The sequence below is a fragment of the Spodoptera frugiperda genome, chromosome 29 (assembly GCF_023101765.2).
Source record: "Spodoptera frugiperda isolate SF20-4 chromosome 29, AGI-APGP_CSIRO_Sfru_2.0, whole genome shotgun sequence".
Taxonomy (NCBI): Eukaryota; Metazoa; Arthropoda; class Insecta; order Lepidoptera; family Noctuidae; genus Spodoptera; species Spodoptera frugiperda.
The window spans coordinates 9,396,510-9,420,440 of NC_064240.1; the positions used below are offsets into that span (position 1 = coordinate 9,396,510).

The window sequence follows — 23,931 nt, forward strand, 5'->3', positions numbered from 1 at the left end:
CTCTGCCTACCTTTTATTTTGTTTCATTTTTACTACAGAAAAGAGAAATACTGAATTTGACATTATCAGGCTTAGTCGAGGTATGTGTAATGTTCATGTATCAATGTGAAAATAATATTGATTCCACCAATCTCTTTTAAATTTCATGGGACCCCCAAGCTAAGATAGGTGACACTTAGCGAGATTTTGGTTTTTACCAACCTTTAAGTGACACCTAACAGTACAGAAAAATACGCATGACTTGAGAGAATCTAAATAGACATTACAATTTCTATGAAACATGTAAATTATTTTCCAATGTCCGTCAAGTTATTATCACAATTCATTAATATGCACTATAGAGCGGACAGAGACCAGAAGACAGGTCACAGGTGCAGGCTCCGTAAACTCAGTACGTTGTCAATAGCAATTCTACGCTCACTGAATTCACAAATAGAGATTACAGATCAGTCTTCTCACAGTCTTGGAGACTGAGACTGGTCATGGCATTTGATTAAGATTTCGATTTATTTAGATAAGATGATGAAAGTTTGTGTTTGTAGAAAAAGCTACGAAAAGACTTTTCGTAGCTTTTTCTAAAACACTTTGTAGGTGAAATCAGTTTTTTTCAATACGAAGATATAATGTGATAGGGGTGGGACTTCTAACCCGTTAAGGCTGAGTACTACATCTAATTTTATCGATAAACAAAATAATATGGGGTTTGAACCCCTAATTGAAAATATTGAAAAATAGTGATATTTTCGGTAAGAATAATTCACAAATGATTTTTTTCTCACCAAAACATTATCAAACATATGAAAAAAGTAATGAATTAGTTAGCCAAGGTTATTAGCTACCGTTTGTCGTCTTTTTTTTGTTTCTACGACGCATACATACATTTGATATCAAAAAAGTAAAAAAAATATTAAAATAGCCATAATTTTTAGGGGGAGGGGATTCGACCCCTTCGACCCAGGACTTTTGTCCATAAAATTAGATGTAGTATTCAGCCTTAACGGGTTAGAAGTCTCGCCCCTATCACATTGTATAATGTTATTTTCTCGATGATATTTGAAATCAGTTTTCAATAAGTATGTTATTTTCTTGATAAAATTTTTAGTTACTGTTTTGTTTTGTTCGAATCATCGAAGTGGTAACTTGTGAGAAAAGCGTGCTTAAAATCAATCAATAGTGTCACATCAACACATTAATCGTTGGTTATTTAATCATCCCATTATCTAGAAAGCTAACTCAATCGTTATTCAATTTCGATGAACGTGATTGCTTGAGTTAATTACATCAATCACTAATCTCTTCATTTGAGATGACATTTGATAGCTTGTTATTCAATTATTGTATTAAGTAATGTTTCTAATACGTACTTTATGGTTTCGAATTCATTTCATACCATTTCATTTCAAATTAATTTCATTCAATTTCAAATTAAATTCATTTCATTTCAATAATGAGAGACAAACTTTTTGATGCAGTTGGCTAAAACATGAATTCTTTTACACATTTAAGAAATTTTTATAGGTTTGCTTATGCCAGAATCCCTACGCTTGGCAGGTTCTAGGCAATTTTCCAGGCAAGGTGAGTCACCGAAAATTTTGACCTCACTGCTGTGTGTCCCTCGGTGAGTGGTCATAGCTTTAGGATAAAAGAAGACGTGTAGTCAGTAAATAATAACAATAAATGAAACTATATAGTAATTTTAAACACAACATGTTACAGTACATTTTTTAGATACACAAATACCTAATGTGTATTAGCATAAATGCAAATTGAGTTTATCAGTAACTATATAGCCAGAATCGACTGTAGATAATTGTGTATGTGTATGTAACCAATTTGTATGAATGCCGCGTCTTTCAAGTTCTGTGAAGTTTAGTTTAAGTACTACAAACAATTAATTGTAGATTACTTAAGTAGATAGTAGGAATAGTTGATCTGTTTGTTTGTGTAGTAAACGACAAATACATAGTCAAATTTTGGAGAAGAAATTTCACGAATGAGATAATTATCATTTTGATGAGAAATGCTAATTAATATTTATGTTGTTTTTTTATGGAATAGGGGCCATCTGATGGTAAGCGATCAGCGCCGCCCATGGACACCCGCAACACTAGAGGGGTCATACTAAATGCGTTGTGCGATGCTGGCCTTTTGTCACTGAGCCTTGTTCTTTAGTAGGTAATTGGTATTTATTATTATCATCATTTTTATCTACTATTTCCTCTACTAAATCTACGCCTTTTCAACTGTACGCCAATGCCAATATCTTATTTCTCTTATTTTATTATACTTAACGCAGGATACCAGGAAAAGGTTCCCGCCATCTGTAAATCGTTAAAAAAACAACCGCATAATCTACCATTTGTATTTCTTGTGATTAAAATAAAACATCGCAACGTTTTTCCTTTTTTACTTAGAAAGCATTCCGAGAGAAAAGAATTATTGCTCACGACTGCTGTTAATTGAAAAGAGCAACTCACTCGGGTGGATTAGCGGATAACTTAGAGATAGACCAGGCATTCAGGAGCAACTAGCAACTACCCTGACTTAGAACAAGTCACCAATTTACGCTGACCTCGCATCGTGTAAATGGTTCCCACAATCAGAGGTCAGTTTACGTTGGTGGTGTATATCTCGACCTGCAACCGTTTGTAACTTCTGCACATACCGGAAAATGAAACTAGAATGTCTTTATTTTCTTTAGATAAATGATATGTTTGTTTTGAGTTGAATTAGCTCAGAGATTGCACAGTTATTCAAACTAACGAGGTTGTTTCTATATTCAGTTTCTATCTAATGAATGCTTTCTTCAGTAAATTTAAATTATTTCGACTTTTCAATACAATAAAATATTCAAAAATAATCACACTTTGATTCATAGATATGATGAGCTAGTTAATTTTATATTATTTCTAGCTAATTCTCTAGAAATAACGTTTGACGACATTTGACGTAAAAATCTGATGGTGTCATAACGCACAATTTCATGCGAGAAAATTCAGTAACTTAAAATGAATTCATTTGTCAGTCTCAATAGCGATTGTTGAACTCACTTCACAAAAGTATTTAGTATTGTAATTCCTACGAGCAACTTAACAATTATCGACACTCAAGTAGAACAATACCTAACTTTCTCAGATCTGTTTCAAAAACTTGGTCCAGTCCAAGCGACCAGTTCTCTCAACAAAATTACACGAAACTTACTGTAAGTACTTTACTTAAGGTGACGTCTGAACCGTGAATGTTTTCCAAGTCAATATATTTGTCTAGGATCAACTGTAGGTCTTTCAAAAGTCCTGTAAGCCGATAATCTGGGTTTGGTAATGGAATATTAAAATTATAATGCTTTTTGTTCTTTGAAAGAGCAGACTGAGGTGAACTTTAAAACAGTTACGTAACACCTATGTAATTAGTTTAAGCTACCCAACACCTAACTTAGCTTAACTAAATTGCTAACTTAATTTCTTTTAAAGTTTCTTTACGTGGTTTATAAAGATTTCTATTTTAAAATGGTCTCATTTATACCTTTTATTTAAAGGGGGAAAGTCATCCAATGACTTCTCTCGCTTTGGGCGAGGCGAGAGGGAGTGTCAGACTCTTACTGGCTAAAAACATTCCCGTTCCTACTACTGCTTTTCGAGCTGAAGCTTCGATAAACCCGTTAGGTAGTCTGTAGCTCCGGATCTCATTTATACCTTGATTTAATTTCATCAAAATCGATCGAGCAGTTTCAGCGTAAAAGTTTAAAAAAGAAACAAAATACATTCAGTTATAATAATTGAACTGCAACAACAATCATCATTCGTCACAAATGTGATGTATGTATGTATGTTTGTACGTGTGAATGTTAAGCTACATCTACACGTGACTACACAAACACGTGTGTTCAGTTTCAGGACAAAGCTACAAACATTGGCTTTCCTTACAGCCACACAGAGTTTCACGTTATACCCACTTTACTTAGAACTATGTAGTTGCTGTGAACGGTTTACCCTTTTCTATTACAGTATTGTTATAGGGGTTACGTCTTCCGGAGCTGCGGACTACCTAGCGGGTTTACCGGGGGGGAAAATCATCAAATGACTTCTCCCACCTTGGGCGAGGCAAGAGGGAGTGCCAGACTCTTACTGACTAAAAACCACCCCGTTCCTACTCCTGCTTTTCGAGCCGGAGCCTCGGTAAACCCACTAGGCAGTCCGCAGCTCCGGATTGTTATAAGGGTTACGTTTATACGTAAGAATAAAATCGTACTTAGATCCGTTCAGCTGTTTAGGTGGTATGTGTTTAGTTACGATTGATTTGTGTAGCGTGTTATGGAGGATCGTCATCATCGTCATCTATCACTGCTGGACAAAAATGTTTACACAAACAACAATAAAATATTAATCAGTCATTCTCGGATAGGCAACGTCAAACTTATGTATTATTTGAAATTTTGACGCCAGGTTTTCCCACGATAATCCCTGAATCAAATCCAATAGGTATAAATATGTTATGTTCATGAATTTCGTCATGAAAACAAGATAGAATCGTATATTACGTAAATCAGGATTACGCATACATATTCCTGTATTTGGAATCTATAACATTATTATAAAGGGGACTAGTATTAATTCATACAGGTAACAATGGAAATAGCAAGCCTATTCTATAGGCTGCACTATCACATATTGCTATTGTATCCAATCGAGGTTATAATGCAGTGACATAATTATGTAATTGTTGCATAATATTACCTGATAATAGATGCTGTTCTTGCTGTTGTACGAATGGAGGACCTAGTAACACTAAGCTCTACAAAATAAAGATTTGCTCATCTTCCTTGCAAAGCTACTTTGCAGCGGCGCATCTTCATACCTCATCTTACTCATACAGCTTCATAGCTTAGTATCGGTGGAAACGGTCACATAGTTTTACAGCTTAACTATTACATCTTCGTAACATAGCTACATAGCATATCTCTGGTTGAGAAGCTCTCTAAGCCCCCTATTCAGACTATACCTACCTATGATCATGACATTCAATTTTGCGATCAATGTACTGGTGCCAGTACCGTCAATTTAGTCCATAGAGAAAAGACATGACATGAGGCTTATGTTAAATGTGATAAAGAATTACCTTGACTTAGCTTATTTGCCTTTATCTGCTATTACATAAGTAGGTATTACATAAATGTTTATATCAAAAGTCTAGTCTACTGGCTCTTGTCCAAATTAATGTTGTTTTTTCTTATTCTTAGTCCTGGTTTTACGTAACTGAATTGATGTCAGTCGTAAACCTTGTAACTACTTGTATTGTCGTATACAAGCCGTGTCTATTCTGTTCCCTTAGTACGAATTTGCTTAACGTTGAACGAAAACAGAACGATAACGCGTTCGGCGCTCTGATTGGCCGGCGCGATTGAACCAACCAATCAGAGCGCCGAACGCGCTCTCGTTTCGATTACTTTAAACGTAAAGCTAATTTATACTAAGGGTACTGTTCCTTCAATTATTTTTATCTGATTAATCGGATAAGGGTGTAGATCGACGATCTAAGTACATTTTGTAAATGGCTCCGTTGAATTTTAGGTTTTGAATGTTTTGTTAAGGGACAATAGGGGATAGATTTTAAACGGTTTTATTTAGCTTGACCTGTTTGTTTGTTTAGGTCAAATTTAGTAATTGGCATTTAACCCCCTTCCTGACGTCCGATCGATCTGATATTTGATACTCTACTTTTAATCTCGATGATATAAGCCTCATATAATATAAGCCTATTAAAACCGTTTACCTTACATAAAAATATGTATCACTTGGTCACTTTATAGTTACAATTAGTGCAACGAAGTAGGAATGCTGGAGTTACACACATTTGGGTCATAATAAACATATTATAATAATAAGTTAGTAAATGAGCTACATATCTTACAGTAATCTAATGATACCAACAATAAGATATTGAGCTCATTTCGTATAACGAGATATAATATCTTAAATAAGATTAACATCTTATCTATTATATCTCGTTATACGCCTATGGATATGATTATAAAAGTTTTATTAGATATGTACTGTTATTTCTTTATCATTGTTACACCATTTGATGTAATAGTCTTAGTAGTGTAACAGTCTTATATTCCACCCATAGAAAAATTGAGAATTTTATAATCATAAAATTGTACGACTGCACGGTTGGTGTAGTGCCTGGTCAACCGGCTGCCATGCAACGTGTAGCGGGTTCGATTACCACACGGAGCAACACTTTGTGTATTCCACAAATTGTTGTTTCGGGTCTGGATATCATGTGTAAGTGAACTTGTATGTTTGTAAACGCACCCATAACACAGGAGAAATATCTAGCAGGAGCTATAAAAAAAAGAATTGAACACACACTACATTTACACCTCGGTAGCAGTCCTCATCTAGACTAGGAGCCTCCTCTACAAAAAGGCTACGTATGCCATAATTTTCATGCTTGGCAGGCAACTGGTTGCTCGCAGCTTCATAAGACAGTTTAGGTCTCAATGACCCGGACTTTGTTGTAACGTACCTATAACAGTTCCTTACCGATCTCCACAACACCCTGGTGAAGAGTCAGTGTGATGAAATATGATTGCCCATTAAATCATCATCATCATCATATCAGTCATAAGACGTCTACTGCTGAACATAGGCCTCCCCCAATGACTTCCAGATAGGCCGGTATGCGTGTACCGGCAAGCGCAGCAAAAGACGTCCACCCACAAAGTGGACAAACGACCTGATAAGGGTCGCAGGGAGCCGCTGGACGTTCCGCGTGCGCCTCAAAAAGCCATCAGACCACCACAGATGGGGCCCAGTAGGGTTGATGCCTGCTAGGTAGTTGCGGACTACCTAGCGGGTTTACCGGAGCTCCAGTTCGAAAAGCAGGAGTAGGAACGGGGTGGTTTTTAGTCAGTAAGATTCTGACACTCCTTCTCGCCTCACCTAAGGCGAGAGAAGTCATTGGAAGATTTTCCCCCCTCAAAAAAAGGGAGCCGCTGGATGCAGGTCGCTTCCAACCCGTCCATTAAATATTTTATGAATATCCTTTACAAAAATGAAGACCATACTTACGTACATTATCCTAAGCGCTTTATATTCTCTGTAGCCGGTACATGTTCCCCAACCAACAGGAAATTAAAGTTGAACCGTTTTAAATCATCCCCCTGATACTCATCTTGGCAGATAGTTATTACAATGTATGTTTTACTTTTATCTTGTTCCAGTGGCTTCATACTTTCCCGTAGTTCTTAACTGTGTTACGTAAATGTGTTATCGATTTACTTTATTGTTGTTGGTCAAGTAAGGATTGGTAAGTTTAGTTGGCTTCGGTTTTTGATGGTAAAAGTGTTTTGTAATATTTTTATAATAACTATCATATTATGAGACATACTAAATTAACTAAAAATCATGTCACAGTCCCAGAGGGACTCTTGACTCGAAGCTAGTAGACAATTTATACATCAATGTACGTGAGTAAACCGTGATTTTTTGTGTTTTATAATATTTTTTTATTTAGAACTGCTTACTAGGTAGCGGGATAAATAAATATCCCGATCGATTTCGATCACGGTGGGCAGTTTTTCTAACTAGACTAGCCCACTACGTAGGAAATGTTATAGTGTACAAGTGTGTGCGCAAACACAGGTGCACGCTCTGTTCCCTCACTCTCTACCCGGTGGGAAGGCAGACACAACCGAGAGAGATCAGGCGCAGGACCAACGACTTTACGTGCTTTCCGAGGCACGGGGGTGAAACACCGCGGACTAGTAATGGTCATTTTACTCAGAATATGCCAATTATACTTTTTGGCCAGCGTAGAATCGAATACGCGCCACGTCACATGGCAGCCGGTCATCCAAGCATTGCACCAACTGTTCAATCATTTTCTGATTTTTTATTGCGGTTTTGGTCACATAGGGTTGAACAAAATATCATTTTTGTACTAAACAATTAATCGTACTTTGTTCTCATTGCAAGTAATGCCTAATACCATTTGTACAAAACAACAATAAGTTAATCCCGAAAGTGTATGAAATCATGTAACTGTATTCAATTAAGTTATAACGTAATAAGCAAAGCCTTTAACTGTCTGTTTGTTCTTTGAAGCGAAAACTGCTGTAACGATATTGCGCCGAACAACTTTTGAACAAGTTTTTGATCTAATTTATTTGTTTGTAAGAGATACGAGTACTTGCTTGGCCACGGTAACTATGTCGAGTATTATTTTAGCCATTATTACCTTATACGAGGAAATGGTGGTCTTGCGGCTTAGTACGAGTTTGGTTTACGTTTAACGAGATACGAGAGCGCGTCCGGTGCGGTACCCTTAGTACCGAGTTTGCTTTACGTACTAAGGGTACTGTATCTAACCTAGTGTTAAATAATGAAATGTAATGATGTTCATTGTATTTTCTCTAATTTTCCTCTAATACTGAATTGTCCCATATTCCAAAATTACTGACCTTCAGTAATTAAGAGAACGATAGAGAAAAAGAAGATACCAAAATTTTAATTCATTCAATTTGTAAATTATTTTAAAGTTGAAACTATAAGAAGTGAGTTTAAATAATACCACAAGAAAGTCAATAAAAAACAATTTAATCCATCACATAGTGGGATAAAACGTAGGCACTAAAGTAGCACTTAATCTATGGTTAGGCATCAGTTAATTTATTACAAGCGTTGCACAGAGGGTCTAAGTCACAGCGGCACACTTTAAACGGAATAGATCCATCAAAGGATTTACTGTAGTCCCAAAGTACTGAAACACTACCGCTTCTAGAAGGCTCATGGGAGTCGTTAGTGAGGAGCACAGTTTCACAAAATACTTTGTCACCCAACAACATGGCCACCACGGTCATTTGCTCACCGTTATAATCTATTTTACATTTCCAAGGAGTGAACGCCATATACAAATGTATCTGAGTAATTTTCACTTCAATAATTTGCTTCGCTCCACTCTTTAGAGTCAACATTTCTTCCGGTTCCACAACCCTGGGACAGAACTGCGGCCCAGCCATTATGGCGGAATACTCTTTGGGGAAAATTATGTTATCGTTGCCGCATGATTGCTTAGTGCATTTGCTCTTGGTGACGCACCAAGTGCAGAAACTTTTTGTTATGCATGAGGCGCATGTGGACATTTTCTTGCATTCTTCTTGTTGGCGGTCGCCGACAGGGTCTCCAAAACTTGGCGATATAACCGCCAAAAACAATAAGGCTGCTACTTTTGTTTGGCACAACATCTTCGTTTGTAGATCTAAAACAAAAGATAGAATATTGTAACTCTACTATGTGTGTGACTTATTTTTCACTAAAAGCGAGTATGAGTGCTAATTCTCAAGTTTTGCTGTGGATTTCCACCATTTTTTTTCATACTAGACTCGTCTTGATAGAAACGTGTACAACTACAAAAGTTTAAATAATTTCAAACAACTATACGAAAATATAAGCGTTAAACCTTCATTTATGTGTTTTAATCATGGAATGCAGAATGGTTTTAATTCTAAAATGAATAAAATTATAAAGTTAAGGACCAAAATTATCACTATTAGAGTGCGAATACGATTTATCTTGTAGATAAATATGAAAACGTCTTACCACGCGTAAATATCGATATGCAATGATACTGAAATAATGCTTACTATTAAAATATAAACTATTAAATAGGTTAACTGCCAATAAAGTTAATGTAAAGGTTAGAGTGCCGCCGATAACATCTACAATACACTATTTTCAATCGGGTCATTAACTTTACTGATAAGAGGTCATTTGAAATTTTCCAGCTCATTGTAAATTGTTGTTAAATAAACACAATAAGTGGTGTTATCATAATATTTTCAAAATACTCTAACTTTGTTTATGAACTATCTGATTTGTATCGCCCAACCATGTATTTATTCTTATTTGAAAAAAAGTCACACTAATATTATAAATGTAATTGTGAAAGTTTTTTAGTTTGGAGGTTTGTCCGTCAATCACGCTGAAATTACTGAACAGATTTTGATGGGTATACTGACAGAGTATGAGCTGACTTGGGTGGTACTTTTTGTCCCACTTTTTGTCAGTAGAACCTAGTATGGGATTACTTAAAGTACATAAATAACTACAAAATTAAACTCATCTATATTTAACATGATTATGTCATAATAAGACAGTTACAATAATAACAGGTACTTAAGGAATTATTTTTTTTATTGAAATGTCGAAACATAACAAATGTAGCCATTTAATCCACAAAAATAATACCTATATGCAGCTATATCATTGTTATTCTCTTAATATGTGATAATAATAGATTCTGTTTGACACTGCGGCTTATCGGATAATGATAACGTGCACCGAACACGTGTTTTGCTCGTATAGGAAGCATGAGTGACCTATTAGTGTTATCAACACCACTTTGACCTGGGAAACTAGAATTTCTAAGGCTAAGTTTAGATTATTAGGGTTTTCCGATAGGGTAATCCACTTTTGATTACTTAAATTAGTGTTTTAGTTAAACCTCGCCTTTTTGTTGAACTGATTAGAACCTGTGGTCTCTAACAAACTATGAGAACTTGAACTATGAAATATTGTATAAAATTTTCAGAAATGCTTTAGATTTATATTAATAAAATAATGTTTAAAACTAAAATTAGCTAAGACAAATCACAAAAAAAATGGTAAAAGCCGGTAAACGAGCAAACAGATCACCTGATGGTAAGCAAACGCCGCCGCCCATGGACACCTGAAAAAGCAGAGGCGTTGCCTATGCGTTGCTGGCTTTTTAGGGGTTAGGAACTTAACACATTCAGTGCCACCGACTCGCCCAGCGAGTTCAATGTTTTTGCTCTTTCTTTCCAAAATGCATGGTGTATTTTCTTTCCTAATCTATTGCATAGAGGGTGCGACTCTACGGTTCTGGAATTTAATTTACGTGGACTCTCTGAGCGTTTTGGTGGCACTGAATGCTTTAAGGATTGTTGGGGAATCGGGGATTTGTAAGATTAGCGAGGGGGGGGGGCAATTAGGCCTCCAGTAACCTCACTCAAACAGCGCAAGAAAGTCATCCCGGTAACCTGAAGTATCATCAATCATCCTCCTTAGAATATCTTGTACCTATTGTAGCCGAAAGGTTTCAATCTGAAACGATTCTAACGAAACCATATCTAATTGCCTATCCAATTATACTTTCACAATTTGAGGTCTTTCGTGGCCACAAATCTAATCATTCAAGACTATTGACTTGACTTAATTCACAAAACCTAAATAATGAAATAGATTATTTATGTATCATCTAACCGAGGGCTTATTTTTATTACGTGATTTATGTACATACATTATGTATCGCTGATCAATCATTTTAGTGATATTTGACGTCAGAAAATAAACCCTGCGTCACAGTTTAAACTTGTTAGGAAAACCTATGGCTTTGTGATGGCAACGCCCTTTTTGACTTTGCATTTTCGGCAACATTATACCGTATGGGGAAATCTCTTATGACTTAATTTAAACCACATATTGTTATCATCTTTCATTTTTTTAATTTACAGTTTTCGTTGATATATTTATTAGTATTATGCTTCTGTGGACGAGTACTACTTGTAGTTTCAATTAAATCATATGAGTGATCTCCATACTGTATAAAGTTGATGATCAAAAAATGGCCTGTGGAAATACATTCCTTTTATTTTCCTTTGACACCCACAGTGTATAAATTTCAAATCCGATTACTACATAAAAATGGCGTTTGCAATTTCCATTTATTTAAAAAAAATCCGTTAATAAAAACAGTGTTCGATCTGCATTGCAATATCGTTGCATGAATATTCATTTGCGGCATTTATTAGGTATCTCTCGCATTCGTGCGATTCAATTGTACGGGCTCCGTTCTGGTTTACTGTTTAAAAAGTAAACACTAGGTCAGACACGTAGATAAACTAATCTATCTCCACAAATAAGAATTATTTACTGGCTAGATTTTTGTGGAGGAACTTTTCTTTTCTTACTGAGTAATGGCGGTATCCAGAATCTTTATATTCCACCAGTCACTGGGTATATTGTTTTCTTGGATTTCGTTTGCGTAATCTTGTTAACATTGTTACAGTAGTATAGCCCTAATGCTTACGTATTAGACATCGAAATAGATTCTCAATTCGAGCAATGTATTACAAATTTAGAAGATTTTAATGGGTGTATGGGATCTAGTATTTTTTTATATATCTTTTTAGTTGTTTCACACTAGGATTTTCTTCTGTGTTGTGGGTGCGTTTACAAATATGTATACAATTGTGCAAGTGCCGGGTCTGGACCCGGAACAACAATCTGTGGATCACACAAAAAGTTGTTCCGTGCGGCAATCGAACCCGCCGCACATTGCACGGTAGCCAGTTGCCCAGCCACCACGACAACCTATTTATATTAAGTCAAAATTTTATCATATTGTAAACAATATCTAACAACATTCTGTACTTTATTACTGCCTCTCTTTATAGAACAGTATGCATGCTGTAATGTGACATGGAATTCGATTAGCAGAACGGAATCTGGAAATTCAGCGATGTTTAATCCCTACGCTTTGGATTATGAAAGTGTGGGAACGGAAATTGCAACTGAATTTGTGTGCATTGCTACTTGTATTCTGTTATTCGTATCAACTGCACAATATGCAGGTCTAATTGAAATTGATTTACTCGGATCAACAATGACGAACAACAATTCAACGGATTGTCAATAATACTTTTTTTTTTGTTAAATGGATGTTAAATTGAATATCGATAGTAGATAACGAGTTGACCAGGAACTCGACTAGTTTTATGCCATTCTGGAGGCTCATATTCAAGAACAGTATACCGCGACACACGTCGCTTCGCACTCTACAGTAGGTACGCTACAAATTATTTCGTTGATCTTCTATATTCATTCTTTCAAAGAATCAAGGGCTATTATCAATATTATGTTTTATTTCATAACTGTTATTATGGTCCAAACTTTGAATAGTAACTTCCAGTACATATTATCTTGCAGTTCCATGACTTGGTTTCATAACACAACCGATGAAAACTGACTATTTAATAAAACACCAAATGCATTTATATATTTATTACTCCTAATCTTCAATCTTCGCAGTGACACCAGATTGATCAGAGCAGTCTTCAATGTTGACACAGGAATGTGCTGCTTCATCCCAAATCTTTGGTTCAGGACACTCGCACCTCGCGTAGTCACATCGTACACCAATGTTCCGAGGAACTGGGTTCCGACATGTCCGCTCCGTCATGCTATCCTGGTGACATCCCATGCTGTACAGCACTTTGTCTTCTGAACATGGTCCCGTACCTGAGTGAAGATAAAGAAGAACTTAATTTATATTTACGTATATGAACTCAAGTCTTTGTTTCATGTAATAGGGAGCTAGCCTATTGACGTGTCATAACTAAGACATTAACATTATGTGTCAACGATTTTTTTTGAGGGGGAATATAACTCCATGCTTTCTCCCGTCTTGGGCGAGGCGAGAGGGAGTGTCAAACTCATACTGACTAAAAACTACCCCGTTCCTGCTCCTGTTTTTCGAGCCGAAGCCCCAGAAATATATTATTAAAACATGACTACGTAAGAGATTTGTGAATAAAAGTAATAATGGTCGACTCAAAACTTGAACTCGAAACTCCTTGCTTGGCAGTCGCAGTAGCAACCATTTTATCCAGAAAGCAGTTTATTTTGCATAATATTAACAAAACTAAATGAAACGTCCCACACGCGTTTTCACGTTTTCATAGCTTTCAAACAGTAATACAATAATTTAATTAACTGGAACGAAAGTGGCGATTAATTACAATATATAAAGCACTTTATTTTAAAATTGAATTCCAAACACACAGGGGCCCTGATAGTTCAGTCAATTAAACTGTTACAATCAGATTTACGCTTAATTGAAACTACGTAACAATAGTTGGAAGTGCTGATATATTCGATTACCCTGTTTTCTATAAACCTGTATTTATTTTGACATTATGTAATGTTATATCACGTTATTTATACTTTTCTTCTCTAGTTTGTAGGATAAAAATAAATTTTCTGATTGGGCCTTGAATCCGCAGCCTGAGAGTAATCAATTACTCAACTACTACGTGTCGTACTGTTTCTATTTAGTCTCAAACATCTTAACTATAAGTTAAAGTCATCAGACTGACTACCAATGCTAATTATTCGGTATATTATATTTGTCTAAGTAAGTATTTTGCTACTTTTATCTTTTCTAGATTTGCTCACTTCTTGCACCTACCACTAGTTTGTCTCTGTATCACCCAAAAGTTTGGCTGGTAGAGAATGCCTGCAGCATTAAGACCACCTTATACATATTTATGTGCACGAAGAGTTAAATAAATAAATAAATTGTAAAACAAAACAAATGGTGTATTAACTCACACGATCCAAATTCATCGTAGGCCTCACAATCCTCGCCTTTACAGGTCAAAAAACAGGCAAACACAAAAATAGCTGCAAATAAATTTTTGCAAGCCATTTTCACGGGAATCCGATAGTTTATTGTAGCAACTAGAACTGGCAACGATATCTGATCGTTTGAATGGAAGTCGTTCGACGTTCAAAATATTTTATTTGTCCACGTGACTTACTTAATGGCGTTGCCAAATGCTTGTATGTCAACGGAAATCGCCTAAGTTAGTGGTCTCATAAAATTACTTGTTAAATTTAAATGTAGGACAAAGTAGTTAATGTATGTTTTTTAGTTAAGTACGGTACTTAAATTCAACGGACGTGGTTTTAAATTGGCAAAAAGTAAATTACTTGACTCGAGAATCTTTGGGTTTTAAATGTGTGTTTTTCTCAGCTAGGTAATAATAACACAAAATCTATTTAATAGGGTAAATGACTAATTTTTATTTTGATGTCCGTCTTGTAGATTATTTTAAAATATTAGACGTGTATTTCTTGTTTTGTTACGGAAATTTATACATACTTTCGAAGAATTATCGATTTGAATTAGACATATCACGTAACGTCAGTTCTAGGTACATTTTATACGTATAAATGACGTTTGAACACTCCAAGTGGCAGTAAATACATAATTTCTTTCAAAGACTTTGATTCGTTTTATTATCTTATATGCCAAAATAAAGAAATACGTGTCTAATATTTTTTCGTTACCTAACTGACGAACTAAATTCCATACCCCGTTATAAACCCTATTATATAATTTTCTTCCTAGATTTACGCTGAATGGTGCAATATTTTAGTCTCTCTAATGTTTGAGAAATAATTAATCATTATTAATAAATAATCAGTAATATGCTAGAGATTAGGTAATTTGTGCCTCATTAGTGTTTAATTAGCGTTCGATTTTGCTGATACAATCATCTTAATAATTTATCGGTACTTACTTGATATTTATCACGAAGTTTCAGCACTTTTGTCAATGAATTGCGATATTTTTTCATGATATTAGAGATTAATCTGGTAATACTTTTGTAATATGCATAATATTTATGCTTGCCAATTTATATGAAGTTCGTTGAATTGCTGAATAATGTAAGGAAAAACGTTTAAAGAAATTAATAAGGAAAGATGTGAATTTATTTCATGCACACTCATGTCATGATTTGAAAACATTAAACTAATGAAGCAGTGTTTATGTGCTTTACTTATTTTTACCTTAATTGATAAATAAAATAAAAAAACACGTTTTTTTTTTAAATTAGCAATTTACATAAATAGATATCGTACAATCGTTCTATGTAGGTAATACAGGTATTGTAATTGCATGAATATCGGGTTACCCAAGCTGAGATTTAACTTGTGTTATGGGTACTAGGAACTAAACTGTTAACTGAGAAACTAGAGTAATTCAGTATCTAGTAGTATTGCGTAATATAGAAACAGTAACTAGTTCCAAAATAAAAAAAAGAAAGAAAGCAATTGTGTACTTATCAAACTTTTCCGGTCTATTAAAGCAAAAAATGGCGTCCTTTTGAAATCCTTGACCGTCTAATATCCGTTTTCCCTTAGGTTTTCCGGGTAGCTAATTTACACTGAGGGAAATTATTTTCCAGTTAATTTTAACCGTGTACTCAGAGACAAAAGAGGTTTATAAAAGGAGTTTCGTTTACTGCACACCTTTATTATTTCCGTGCGATTGTACCGGTCCCATTTAGTTATTCTTAGTACATTTTATACCATCTAGTAGCACATTATGTTAATATAACGATGTCTTTGCGAGTAATTTCCTTTTCTCTGATAACGTGAATTGGGTATATCGCTTGTTTAACGAAAAAAAAAAGAAATTTTGCTAATTGTGCCCATTGGTAACAGAAGAAATATGCATGATAAGATTAGGAATCAATGATTATTTATGTTTATTAAGGGGGTTAGGAATTTGAGGTTGGTTGGGGATTTGGGAGATTGGGAAGGGAGGTAATTGGGCCGTCGGTAACTCCTCACTCATACAACGAAACACAACGTAAGAATTTATTGTTTCACGTCGGTATTTTATGAGGCCGTGGTATCACTCCGGTCGATTGTTGCCGAAACGTGGCTCTCCCACACTTGGCAATACTTTACATATTATAGTTAACAATTCAATTAATATTTACATATTTAGGCCTTACTTTCTACTCCTCGTACATGACAAATACTATTGTAATGGATTTGACACATAAAACAACATTCAAACCTGTCTAGGAACCACACAATGATTGTATAGAAACCTTTGAAGTATTCCAATAAATAATAAATTGTTTCTTTTAGATTGGACGATTTGAACAATTCGTTAAGGACAAACGCTTTCTAGGAAATTGGTTGAAGAGATATGTATCTACGAGTAGGAGACAAAAAACCTTGCTTATCCATTCATGAGGTTTATCTGTAAAGAGGTTTTTAAAGAAAATTGTGGAAAACTTTCCTACCAATAGATAAGCTTACTATTTTGTTTAGGGGCTTCAGAATTTTTTACTATTATGTATAAAGTATTTTGTAACTAGTGTGCTAATGTTGTAACTTAATATACTTCACTGACGTAATACTAATAAAGTTTACAGAAAAGGTGTTCATAATAAGCTGATTTTTTAATTTTACGTCATACCTGAAAATGTATTACAGATCAGAAAAGTCGAATTCGAACAGTATATAAACTATGTATGTATGTGTGGTACCGACACCAACATTCCTACACGTTAACTCGAACCTACATACAATACTCCAAACAATAGGTCTGTTCCAATTTTCCCATAACTAATCCCTTAAACACAGGAATCCAATACGGGATCTTCAACTGAATCACTGTTTGCAATCTTGTAATTCCACAGAAGTGGTTTGTGATGGGAAACATCATTTGTGGCATCGAGTATCGACTCCTTAGAGGAACGCTATCAGAATAGTGTTCAAATCCTAGACATCCTATTAATGTTAGTGTTTAAGTTCCAAACACCTGTGTGTCTTGGAATCAGTTGAAACGTCAAAGCTTGTAGGAACATTAATAATGTTCTGTTATTCTCCAAATTGGTAACTACCTATCTGCTCTAACTAGAGCAGAGAACTACGTAATATTTATTTGTATTATTATGTTAAATTTTCGCTAGGCCATGACTCTGACACTAAGAAACACTAAGAATCGAAAGAGGATGACTTCCGCAAAAAGTACCCCTAGTACCTGGAGCTGCGGACTGTCTAGCGGGTTAGCCGGGGCCCCGGCTTGAAAAGCAAGAGCAGGAACGAATTGGTTTTTATTCGGTAAGAGCCTGACACTCCTTCTCGCCTCGCCCAAGGTAAAGTAGGTGGTTAGTAGTTTGAAGACTTTACATTATTTGTTTATGCAAATCTGTGAAAAGCTTGACACCAATATAGGCATAACAAAGTTTTCGAGATGATATGTGAATAGTACAGTTTTTACAATTCACTTCCTTGCACATAATATCGTCACAACCAAACATATTCTTCTGTGTATCTAAGTAATAAAATCTACCATCACTCAAATTGAAAAAACGGGCATGATATTTGTTATTTTAGGCGCAGTTACCTGTGGCCTTCGAAGGCTTTAGGCTCCCGTGTCGAAAGGTGACTCGGTGAAACTACAAGCACTCGTTAAGGTCGCCCATTCATGACTTTCAATACAAATCTGGAGGCGATTTATCACTCACCCCCGAGAGAACTTTGAGACATTTCCCCAATTCCAGTAGTTACTTCCTAAACTCACAAAAAAGGGATAAAATAAGTATATATTTTTTGTTCAGTTCTTCAAATTGAAAAGGTCAGAGGGAAAGTCGAATCGAAATTAAAAAATGTTTCTCGAAACGAGCGCTGTGAGAAATCCACAAACTGTCTGGCTATTATCAAATTACACGTACATATTATTATTTGAATTGTAGGTATTTTGAGGATTCTGTTTGTTGATTTGTGGTATTCCATATTAATTTCTTTTTTCCGTCGTAGATTTTACTTATTCGGTTAACAGTTACTATCTAATTACAGTCTTGAAAAGCACTGATTGTATCTTTGTCGTTTTGAATTATTTATAGTGCATACCTATCTACTTTCTTTTCCTTTAGTCTATAATTTCATATACGATTTTAAATAGTTTGATACGATATATTTTTGCCTTTAGATCAATTAGCTTCTCTTGATAATGATATTCAACTTATGACAGTTGATGAAGCGAAAGATGTACGAGTATGTTAGATTCATAGCAATTGGCGTTCCATAGTCTCTGCTTACCACTATTATAGACAGACGTGAGGTTATATATGTATGTATGATGATGATATTCACAGGAGTAAATTGTACAGTCAGTCATTATTATTATAAAATACTAAAAACTGTTTTTATTTCTTCAAAACTCATCATCATTTTCATCATAATTCATTACATACACGTGTAATCAACGACACAATAAACACGTATAATAAATTAGAAATTTCGAATAGGGGCCATGCGATCTCACCGCCTCGCCTTCGCATTGTTTCCGCTAGACCTAACTACTTCCCACGACAACTTCCTTCGGCGCTTTCAGGAAATACGTTGCATTGAAACTGCCGCGAAATTAATTTGCACCGCCACAGCTTACAAAATTAAACATAAATTATGAAAACCTATGTAGGAAGTTAGGTACTTACCTTTCCACTTACTATTATTATAACTTAGTATTTTAGCTCCATTAATGCCTTACATATCTTAATGCTTTTTATTTTTAAATAGTTTTATTTAGCTTGACCTGTTTGTTTGTTTGGGTCCAATTCAATAATTGGCATTTAACCACTTTCCTGAAGTCCGATTGATCTGTTATTTGGTACACACTCTTAATCTTGATGACCACCAATATTAGCTCATTAAAACCATTAAACTTAAAAAAAAAACATTACCAAAATTTCCTCAATATGCAAAATGAAATATAGGAGAGTTCCTTTTGTATATTGTTATATCTTATAATCTACTGAAGAAATATCTGCTAGTCCCTGGAAATTGTTTGCAGATTAAATACATATTTTTTTCTTCTGAAGGGCATGGAAATTTTATTCAAACAACGACGGTGTGGGTAGAGCATATTTCATTCTTGTTTATACGCAGCCCCTAAGATCACTTAAAAGCCCAGAGTTCACATGTGGGTTATCTTAAAAAAACATCTTGGGTATTTAATCTTCTAAGTTTCGATTTTTTTCCGGTACAAAGGCTTTTGAGGACCTTTCTTTTGTTTGGTTAGATTACCGGAGCCGCTCCATTAGCCTTTTAAGTGAAAACGTACCTTATTATAATATGTGAGTAGGTACATACTTATTTTATACTTTTATTCTCATCACATTTTTATATCGTATGCATAGCCAGCGTATGCAGGTGATTGTAAATATTTTAGTCTTACTTTTTATTAATATTTAATCCATAGTATTTATGTCATTTTATGTCTATTATAGTGTGTACAATGTAAAAAAGTATGAAACGTTTGATTGAAGATGACAAGGTAAGAAAAAATAAAATAGAATTTTCTGTACCTACTTTTTCTTTATAATTTCCTATACCAACCTCTAATACACCACCAATGTTATGCTTCCATGTTTATAAAGCAATTTCAGTTAAAAAGAATACCTAGAGAGAAGTTCCCGACAAACTAGTTGCAGATACGGCGTCACGTCTGTCGTTATTAGATTGTTGTACAACTACAAATTGTTTCACGACAGTTCAGCAAAAAGTTATTTTTATTATATTCTACAGCTTCTGTTAGTATAAAATCTAATAACTTCTGCGACAATAGGTCTGTAGGTGTTCTGCGAAGGAAGTTTATATTCATTTCATATTTGGGAACTTATAGAGAAATTTTCTGATGGGTTTTTTCTGTTTAGGAACCTATGACAATAGTAATATGTACGTAATGTACATTTTGTTCATAATATCAATGATATTTAACATGTCTTGTCTGCAAAATAATTGTTTAAATACTCTTTTTAACATATCGAAGGCGAAGTATTAATACCTCGTAACTGGCATTATTTTGAAAATTAATTGAAATAGTAACTAATGTCTCGAAACCCAAGAAATGAAAAGTTTTGTTCATTTTGTGTAAAATTTGGACTTTTGTCAATTAGAAGGTATTGGCACTTCGCCGTCGATATATGCGTATCAGATTACATTAACTACCAACTTTAGAGTTAATAACAAAAACAAAACTCTGAAAAAGAAAGATAGAACACCTATTGAACGAAAAACGGTATATATGTAACCATAAAACACAATTTTTCGGCCAAAAAAGTTTATCGAAACATCGATCAAAACTTTCAAACCCAATCTGTGGGATCAGAAATGATTTTTCACATCGGTAACCAGTTATGGCCAGTATCAATCACAAAACATTTTGCCATAAACCCGTCATGTGTACGATTCGCCATCCCAAGTTTCCTTGGGGAGAGTCTGGGACGAAACTGAACAGATATCTCCTGATTCTGTAAGCTGTTCGCCTCGTGCCCAAGTGTATTAAATTTATGATATTAAAAACTGATTTATGCATCAAGAAGGAACATCCTTGGAGGTTACTTTTAAGTCTTGGTGAGATTCTTGCTGAATTTATTGTTGTAGGTGAAAATAAAAATGTGATGAGTAGGTTACTGATAAGTATATATGTATGGTTTACAGGAGACGTAAACTATAGACACTTTATTAGTTGTGTCAATGATTTTTTTTGTTACCTACATAATAATATTATTTACGGCATGCTGTGTTTAATGGAAGATATTGGACTAGTCAGATATAAAAAAATCACATAATTGAAACAACACTTTCCAGCAAAAAGAACCTTCTAACATTTCCACGAAATAAAAATGTTTTTAATGTTCACAAAAACCGAAACAATAATTTTCATAATAGCCGTAGGTACAAGTCGACTCTACTGAATAACTTTAAGGAACTAAGTTCGTAATTTGAACGAATTTTCAAACTTCGTACATGTTCTAATTTCCTTTAGCCTAACATTTAATATTTTGGAAATATGATTTCGTGCTCAAAGAGTTGGCTGCCATCTTGGAAACAAAATTGAAAGGGGAAAACAAACCGGTAGCAGTGGGTGGTATTCGTATTTTACGAAAGAACATAGTTATTTTACAGTAGATATTATTAGAGAAAATTAAAAGAGACTTGCACATGTTTACGTTAGTTGAATTTACTTTTTGTTTTGATTATCTATTGTAAGTTCTTTGTAGACTCATGGTGTAAATATGTAGGTGTCCTATGAAATGAGTCGGTTTAACTGTCATAGCTTCTTTATGAGGGAAACAAACAGGATTAAGGTTTAAGGTTCGCCTGATAGAAAACTTACCGTAGCTAATACTTATCTAAAACAACAGAGGTATCGATGAGTTTTTAAAGGCTCAAACGATTTTATTTCTATTTTTCTAACTATTGCAACGGCAGCGTTAAGAAAACCCCTAGTGGGATACAAAATCCGTCTTATATGTTAAGAGAAAATCGCTGTCTCTCACGTATTGTACTGAATATAACTGATCCCGTATATTCGAACACCCCGGGGTGCTGCAGGCGTCCAGCGGAGATCGTACCAATTAACGGTCTGACACAATCCTGCACACAGCAATGCAGACATGGTTTATCTTAAAATAATAGTATCTTCCTTAGATCGAGTGATGCAGCGTTAGTTGTCAGCCAGTGAGGTTTGGAGTGAGTCAGCGAGGTTTGGAAATATGACCTATGTTTGGTATTTAGGATTATATCTTTTACATCATCATCAGTTCGTATTCGTTTGAATTTGGACACGGGACTCTCTGGAAAACCGAAAAACAGCGACTGTCTTACTATGAGAAGTGTTCGCAAATAAATGCGACTGCTGAGGCATACACACACCGAAACAATGGCTTGAGTCAAGGTAAATTATGTGAAGTATAATTGTATCGTATGTTTGTATAGGATTTATCTTTTTTAAAGGGGAAAATCATCCAATCATTTCTTCCGCGTTGGGCGAAACGAGAGGGAGTGACAGACTCTTACTGGCTAAAAACCACCACGTTCCTATTCCTGCTTTTCCCGCTAGGCAGTCTGCAGCTGTAAGAAAAGGTTTACCTCGGATACATGAAAAAGTGAAAAATTGCGTACACGAAAAAAAATTTACCTTCTTACCTATGTACAACATCAGACCAGAAAATGAATGGTCTAAAATTATGTTATTTGTGTCCTCCGGGCCCTAAGGCGGTCCAGTATCTAATCACATCTATTTGAATTGAAACGGATTTGAGTACAAAAATAACGATACGGTTGGATGTACGGATATTGAATATTAAATACATACAAAGGCCTTTTCCGTCCCCATTGGACAACACTGGTCTCTAGAGATACGGTTCTATGTGGATCGCCGGACGTCACGTTTCTTTGATTTTTTCCCAATAAAAATCCTCGACTTTTTCATGATTTTTTTAGCAACTTTTGTAAAACAAACCAGTGTTCTTACTAGTGCAATAAAAACCGTTTCTTTTTTGGTGTGTTGGTAACTAATGTTTATTTTTTATCTCTTTATCGTCTTCAATTGCACATGCACTTGTTTTATGCCAATTGTACTTTTAGTCTTCTAAAGACCAACCAGTTACTGGTCTTAAAAAAAAAACCATGATTCTGTGGATCCCAGCGTTCAAATGTTGAAAATACCATAAAAGTTTTAAAAGCTTATTGTAAGCTCTAGACAAATAGCCGAATTCAAATTTCGAACTCACTAATAAGTCAAGGGTTTACCAAAATATAAACGAGATAGGACCGGATTAATCGAGTAGACTTTAAGTAAACTATCCTCTGTGGATACTCAAGTTATTTGATATATGACCTAATATTTAGGCCACTTAAGGTCCAATATTCCATATCAACTCAATTTCGGAGCTATTTGTCACCACTGATCGTGTTTTGATAGTTACTTTGAGTCTGTTTACAGATGAGACGTACCTATATTATGTTGTGTAAACATACCTAAGACGTATCAGTAATTCCCAATATTAGGTTACATTATTTATATCTGTGTAAACATAACCTTTTAGTTGAAGACGTGTTTAGTGTAGGAGGCCAGAATATAAAAGAGCAAAAAGTGGGTGTACTATGAATAGGTAAAGATTTTTAAACGTTGCTACCACACACACATACACACGCGCGCTACTAAACTAGAGTTTTGTCTTATGTTGTGGGTGTATAGACGAACAATTGTGTTTTCACATACACATCACTCCTAGAGCCGGAAAGAAGAAGAAAGAATTGTTCTATCTGAAAATTAGATCTTCGACATGTAGCGCAGTAGTCGGTAGCACAAACATGAATAAAAAAACGTTTTTTTTGGTAAGCCTTTATTATTTGTTTTTAAAAAACTTTGTCCTCTGGGGTTTTCTCCTATGTCGTAGATGCGTTTACACATATAAGTATACAAGTTCACATACCTACACATAACATCCAGACCTACAACAACAAT

General features: G+C 35.0%; 2 protein-coding genes across 2 annotated transcripts; both read right to left on the reverse strand.

The window, feature by feature from the left end:
- Positions 1–8,586: 8,586 nt before the first annotated feature.
- LOC118268301 (uncharacterized) lies at positions 8,587–9,633 on the reverse strand. Its single transcript, XM_035582738.2, has 2 exons — positions 9,603–9,633; positions 8,587–9,261 (listed from the first exon to the last, which is right to left on the reverse strand). The coding sequence occupies exon 2, from the start codon at positions 9,245–9,247 to the stop codon at positions 8,657–8,659; it is 591 nt and encodes a 196-aa protein (XP_035438631.1). The 5' UTR covers positions 9,248–9,261; positions 9,603–9,633; the 3' UTR covers positions 8,587–8,656.
- Positions 9,634–13,079: 3,446 nt separating this feature from the next.
- On the reverse strand, positions 13,080–14,645 carry LOC126912755 (uncharacterized). Its single transcript, XM_050706629.1, has 2 exons — positions 14,415–14,645; positions 13,080–13,322 (listed from the first exon to the last, which is right to left on the reverse strand). The coding sequence occupies exons 1-2, from the start codon at positions 14,509–14,511 to the stop codon at positions 13,093–13,095; spliced, it is 327 nt and encodes a 108-aa protein (XP_050562586.1). The 5' UTR covers positions 14,512–14,645; the 3' UTR covers positions 13,080–13,092.
- Positions 14,646–23,931: the final 9,286 nt, after the last annotated feature.

Bases quoted from the DNA above. Each gene is read 5' to 3' on its own strand.
- LOC118268301 (XM_035582738.2), bottom strand. From the start codon at position 9,247: ATGTTGTGCCAAACAAAAGTAGCAGCCTTATTGTTTTTGGCGGTTATA.
- LOC126912755 (XM_050706629.1), bottom strand. From the start codon at position 14,511: ATGGCTTGCAAAAATTTATTTGCAGCTATTTTTGTGTTTGCCTGTTTT. The intron at 13,323-14,414 runs GTGAGTTAATAC...ATCTTCACTCAG, and splicing joins CTACGATGAATTTGGATCGT to GTACGGGACCATGTTCAGAA.